Genomic DNA, 6,607 nt, shown 5'->3' on the forward strand with positions numbered 1-6,607 from the left:
AGTGGGTTATCACTTGAAAATGTACTCAGCTTCAGAAATTATGGTTTTCCTGCTGCCAAAATAAACTTTATGGTTCACTTAGCATTTCATCAAGTTCTCTTCTATGACCTTCACTGAAGAAAATAACAGTGACACCAACAATAATAAGCAATTCATTTGGGAAAAAATATTATGCATATTGTATTTTAAGCTTACCATAACTGTGTGTTGCTTTTCTCATAATTTTTCAGGTGACTTCCTGAAAACTTTGGAAGATCCAGATTTGAATGTAAGAAGAGTAGCCTTGGTCACATTCAACTCAGCAGCACATAACAAGCCATCATTAATAAGAGATCTTTTGGATACTGTTCTTCCACATCTTTACAATGAAACAAAAGTTAGAAAGGAGCTTATAAGGGAGGTAAGTTAGATTATATTGTTTATCTGAGCTTCTCTTTTATTTTTTAAGTATCATATCTACACATCCTTTTTTGTTTTAACAGGTAGAAATGGGTCCATTTAAACACACAGTTGATGACGGTTTGGATATTAGAAAGGCAGCTTTTGAGTGTATGTATACACTTCTAGACAGTTGCCTTGATAGACTAGATATCTTTGAATTTCTAAATCATGTTGAAGATGGTTTGAAGGACCATTATGATATTAAGGTAAGATGTTTGATTGTTTTGTAGAATGTTTTTGAGGAAGACTTTGTAGCACATGGTGCCCTTGTAATTTGTTTACACCTGTAAGTGAGAAAAATTGGGTTGTCTATTGAGGTCTTAGTAAGCACCTTATAAACTGTAATATGCAAAAATAGTAGTGAGGTCTGGGTGTGGTGGCTCATGCCTGTAATCCCAGCAGCTCAGGAGTCTGAGGCAGGAGGATTGCAAGTTCCAAACCAGTCTCAGCAACTTACTGAGGCTCTGAATAACTCAGTAAGACCCTTTCTTTAAATAAAGTACAATAAAAGGGCTGGGGATGTAGCTAACTGGTTAAGTACTGCTGGGTTCACCCTAGTACCAAAAAAAAAAAGTAGTAGTAAGGTAGTGAAAGAAAAGTCAATATACAGGAAAAGTCCAAAACCCATTTTATTAAAAGATAAAGTGGAAATGTCCACAAAATTTTTAAGAAATTCTGGGCCAGCTTGCTAGATGCTTTCCCTAAATTTAAGGAGAGTCCAGATAGGTTTTGCTGTTCAAAGTATAAATTTGTGACTTTTTTGGCCTGTCTTGATGTTGGACTATAGTTGTTACCCATGAGAGGGTTTCCTAGTTTCCTCATATTGTCTTGGACTGTCTTTGGGGCTGGCCCAAATGATAACTATTTTTGTTTACCTGAATGAGGGATTTTTCTTTTTTAATATAATATACCACATTTAATATCAGGAATTTGTTAAGAAGGCAATATTCAATAAATTTTTTCAGAAATACAAAACAATCTGTAGAAGAATCTTGAAAGGACTTATTACTTCTTAGGTTTAGAACGTGCATTTTGTTTATAACTCTTTTCTATTTTCTTGTTTGCTCATCTCCAGCAAATGGCAGATTTGAAAAGTAAAAAAAATAAGTCTGTTACATCCTTTTCCTCTACTCTTCCATTAGGTCCTTTGCCAGGCAGAGCAAAAGTGGTAACTGATCAGAAATTGAGCTCTTCTACAAAAACGCTTATTTTTGTGTTGCTGTCTATGGTAGTGACCTGATCCTCCCAGAATTCAATAGAAAGCTCCCCAAAAGTGTAACAGCATATTCTTGTTTAATTTATAAATTTGTAGCCCAAGAGAAAATAATTATGGGTTATCAGGTTTTATGTGAATTAATCTGGATAATAGTTGGGTTCACCCTTCTCCCCAGGAAAAATCTGCTAAGATAGTAGAAACTTACTGTAAAACTTTTGTCCCATATAGTAATTTTCTAGTTAATTGAATTTCAATTCTAGTGCACATGAGCTTTTTTAAAAATACTAAATCTGAGACTGAGGCATAGGGATCACAAGTTCAAAGCCAGCCTCAGCAAAGCCCTAAACAACTTAATGAGACCCTGTTTCAAAATAAAAAATAAAAAGGACCAGGGATACAGCTTAGTTGTTCAGCATTTCTGGGTTCAATCCCTAATACAAAAAAAGAAAAAAAAAAACTCATCTCCAACCCCTATCCTGAGAAGTTAACTGAAGCTTTCTGGAGATAGGACTAAGGAATGGGTATGCTACAGAACCTTCCCACATAATTATAATGTGCAGCCAAGATTAAAAATCAGTTTTCTAGTTTTGTATTTTAGGACCATATGATAGTTGAGCTCTCCCTAGCCCCTTAGATAAGGTTTGAAACAAATCTTTGTGATTCAGAATGGCAGATTAGATTAAAATGAAGCTCCGTTTTGCATGTGAGTCATTTTCCTTTTAAGAGATTTATCAGAATTTGGGATTTTGTCCTTAGTAAAACAGCATTTGTAAATTTTGTCATTTTTGTATTCCTAATAGATGCTAACATTTTTAATGTTGGTGAGGCTTTCTACCCTTTGTCCAAGTGCGGTACTACAGAGATTGGACCGACTTGTTGAGCCATTACGGGCTACATGTACAACTAAGGTAATTCATCAATAGGCATCAGCTTAGACAACCTTGGGTATAGGATTTATAGAGTCTGGAGAAAGGGTCCAGGGTCTGTTTACCTTATAAGATTAAAATGTTAAAATTTTTTGACTATGTAATATTTTTTGTTTTATAAGTTTTCTCATTTAAAAATAAAAAGTTTGGCAAAACAAAAAATGTTTCTTTTTCTCATGTAACTTTTGAATTCAGAATTCATAGCTTTTTCTGTAGTTTTCCAAATTTAATTATGCTAACTCCATATATAACAGTTGGTCTAAGAAGTTAATCTATTGTTTTATAAAGTGTGGCACTTTTAAATGTTATTCTTATTGCTATAACAATATGGTACATATTTTAAAGTACTGGTGTGAGATAAGATGTGATAGGGCCATAAAATAGAAAATATTCAGTTCTAGTTAAGAAAGGAAGGAAACATAGGGTGACAACATTTGAAATGAACCCTTGGAAAATGATTTTTTTTAGATCAAGAAGGTAAAACAAGGTTTTTAAACATCAAGTAATTATATGAATAAAGACAGGGAGATGTTATTATGTGCTATTTGAAGAATTGTGAATAATAGGATAACTAGAGGCATAGTTTGTTGGTAGAGACCAAAGTGGAATTTGCTAAGCAGTTAATATTCCCCAAGTTTTACACTTCGTTTCAATTAATGTGGGTTTGGATTTTCTGTGTAAAATATTTCTATAAAAGAAAAGGAGACAGCCTCTGCTTTGAAAGAATATTTAAAATATAAAGTGCCCTTGGACCTATGATAGTAATTTTGCTTTTTTACCAGGAATTCCTATGTGCTTAAATTTTGTTCATGTGAGCTATCTTTTCCAGCATGTAATTTAAATTTACTTCCCATTACAGGTAAAGGCAAACTCAGTAAAGCAGGAGTTTGAAAAACAAGATGAATTAAAGCGATCTGCCATGAGAGCAGTAGCAGCACTGCTAACCATTCCAGAAGCAGAGAAGAGTCCACTGATGAGTGAATTTCAGTCACAGATCAGTTCTAACCCTGAGCTGGCAGCCATCTTTGAAAGTATCCAAAAAGATTCATCATCCACTAATTTGGAATCAATGGACACTAGTTAAATATTTGTTCAATATGGGGACCATTACATTTGACCATATAATGCACTGAATTGACAAGTTAATCATAAGACATGGAAACAGAAGTGTCTAAAAGCTTCAAAATGTTCCACTTTTTTTTCCTTCATGGAGACAGTTTGTTCAGCTTTCTTCCATTGTTGTTTTGTAGCATTTATTTGAGAAATGTGTATTTCCATAATCCAGAGGTTGTGAAACCACTAATGTTTTAGTGGCTAGAGCAACATTAAAAATGGAAACTAAAAGTTAGGACTTATGGAGTGTGGAGATAGGGTCCAGTATCTATTTACCCTGTAATGTTTAGGATTAAAATGTTAAAATTTTGTGACCATGAATTTCTTTGTTTTATAAATTTTCTCATTTAAAAAAATCAATTCTGCAAGACAAAAAACATGTTTCTTTTTCTTGTATAACTTTTTGTTTCAGCAACACAAATTGATTTTTAGCTGGCAGACAAGAATATCCATATAAGATTTGTTACATTTCAGAGGATTTGGCAGTTTTAAAAGGATAATAAGGTATCATTTTTTATGTATGAGGATTAACAATATCCCTGTTGCGCACACTAATTTTGCATGAGCAAGTTTACAAGTATGTATTGTCTATATAGAAGCATGTGCAGATTATTCATAATACAGAAGTTAAAATAAGTATTATTAGTGCAATTTTCAGATATTTATTTTTGCACAGAAAACATATCTGGAGAGAGAGGAGTAAATTTTGAAACTTTGGTTTTCTTAATGCCAGTGTGAATTTGCAGATGTTTTCAGCAAATCAAGTCACAGGAACAATTTGCCACTTCTTTTCTATTATAGATTTTCTTACACATTTAAAATTTGAATATTTAAGTACTCAGTTTTCTTCAGTTACCCATTTGTGTGCGTGTTTCCACCTAGAACTTAAAGCTAGATTTTTCTTTCATTACCATTGAAAGTCTACATTCCTTAGCAGAGGATACAAATACTGTGTATGCTTTTGAATTTTATTTTTAGGAAAATTCTGAAGCCAGCTATCACAGGTTTGTTAGCTAGTAATATTTTATTTTAGTTGAGTTAGATTTCTCCCCAATCTCTTGTAGAGCTAATTTACATACTGTGTTTAGTAAGTATTGACTCCTTTTTCTGATTAAGGAATCTGCTGGGGGAACAAAGCTTTTGCATTATAGTTGAAATTTTTTTTTAACATATCCTTCAGTGAGCTCATTTCACACTGTAGCCTCTATTCAAATTTGTGGTGCTCCTGTAACAGTAAGAACTAACTTCTGAAATAAAAGACATCTCTTAATGCTGTGCAAACATAGTTTACATGTGTTGAAGGAGGCAGTTGTTGAGTGACCAATTTCAAGCAATCTGATATTTGAAAACTGCACATTTATTTTTGAAACTGTGAATTAGAAATACTTTTCCTGCTGTATTACTTCCTGCTTTAACAACCAAATATGCAGTGGTTTTAATTGATAACATACTGTGGTTAATAGATTAAGAGCTTGATTTTGAATGTTCCAGTGATAACACATAAGACATTGCTACTAGTGAGAATTTTGATTAGTACATTGACTTGAAGTTGGCTGCATTTCAAAATATGGCAGGTGAAAATCTTATACCAGAATTTGCATAAAATTGTAATAGAAATTTATTTTGAGATGTTAGTATATTATGTCCTATGCATTATTGTGGTATAGATATTGTGGATATATTTAAGGTTTTGGTTACTTAGTTTCACAATAAACTACAATACTGCAGGCTCTAGGACTGAATAGGTTTGTGACATACATGTAGACATACATATGTCGCGTGATTGCCTTAGTTAATTGCCTAAAGTTAAGTCCAAATACATGTATTGGTGGGTTTGTTTGTTTTTTTTGTTTTTGTTTTTGGGTGTTTTTTTTGTTTGTTTGTTTTTTGTTTTGTTTTGTTTTGTTTTTTGATTTGTTTAAATTCCAAGATGCATGTTATGGGTTTTGGGGGGTTTTGCTATTGTTTTTGTCTTGCAAACCAGCTCATTTTTCTAACATAGCTGAAATACTTGTAGTACTAAAGAAATATGGTTGTAGTGTTAATCTACCTATATGCACACATACATAACATAATTAGTAACAGGAATGCTCAGCATTTAAATGCTGGATTATCCTGATTAACTCCATACTTCTAGTGGTGATGTGGTCCAGATGCTGAAATGGAGGTAGCAAGGTGTGGACACCAGACATACTTTGCCACTCACGATGCTTACTGGAAATGGTAAGAGATTCTGTTCATAATTCTCCACATGTAGATTCCTTAGGAGATCTAAAACTTAGCAATATGAGAACAAGGTATTGTCTGGTTTTCATGAAGACATGAAAATAGATGTCTTATTTTTTTTGAAGAAAGCTCAATATGGGATTGAGTTTATTTTATCTTATAAAACTAAGGCAGAAAGAAAATTTGGTGTGGTAGGGCCTAACTTAAAGTTATTTATAAAATCAGTAGCATTGCCAGGTGCTGTGGTGCACACCTATAATCCCAGTGACTCAGGAGGCTGAGGCAGGAGGATCTCAAGTTCAAAACCAGCCTCAGCATTTTAGCAGAGCCCTAAGCAACTCAGCAAGACCCTGACTCTAAATAAAATATAAAAAGGACTGGGAATGTGGCTCAGTGGTTAAGCCCCCCTAGGTTTAATCCCCGGTACCACAAAAAAGAAAAAAAAAATCAGTAGCAGTGAATAATTTTTAAAATGATGGTCATGTATTCTATTAATGATATCTGAAAGCTACCTAACCATTAGCAATTAGTGTTCTTAAAAGTTAGACTCTGATGACTTCATCACATGTTTGAGAATTTACATGATTTTTATGTAATCATAATTGAATAACCAAATTAGTCCTCTTTTCTTAAACTTGGGTAAATAATAAGTTAATAGGGGCATGTCTAAGTAACCAGTTCTAAG

At 33.3% G+C, this 6,607-nt stretch overlaps 1 protein-coding gene across 2 annotated transcripts in view; it reads left to right on the plus strand.

Annotated features, from left to right (window-relative positions):
• Cand1 (cullin associated and neddylation dissociated 1) overlaps positions 1-5,579 on the plus strand; it is a 42,071-nt gene extending 36,492 nt beyond the window's left edge. For both annotated transcript variants that reach the window (XM_047549859.1, XM_047549860.1), the window contains exons 12-15: positions 231-400; positions 483-647; positions 2,458-2,565; positions 3,443-5,579. In XM_047549859.1, the coding sequence (XP_047405815.1) occupies positions 231-400; positions 483-647; positions 2,458-2,565; positions 3,443-3,667 (668 nt within the window). In that variant the 3' untranslated portion in view covers positions 3,668-5,579. The remainder of the gene's footprint in view (positions 1-230; positions 401-482; positions 648-2,457; positions 2,566-3,442) is intronic.
• Positions 5,580-6,607: the final 1,028 nt, after the last annotated feature.

Source organism: Sciurus carolinensis, chromosome 4 (genome assembly GCF_902686445.1).
Source record: "Sciurus carolinensis chromosome 4, mSciCar1.2, whole genome shotgun sequence".
Taxonomy (NCBI): domain Eukaryota; kingdom Metazoa; phylum Chordata; class Mammalia; order Rodentia; family Sciuridae; genus Sciurus; species Sciurus carolinensis.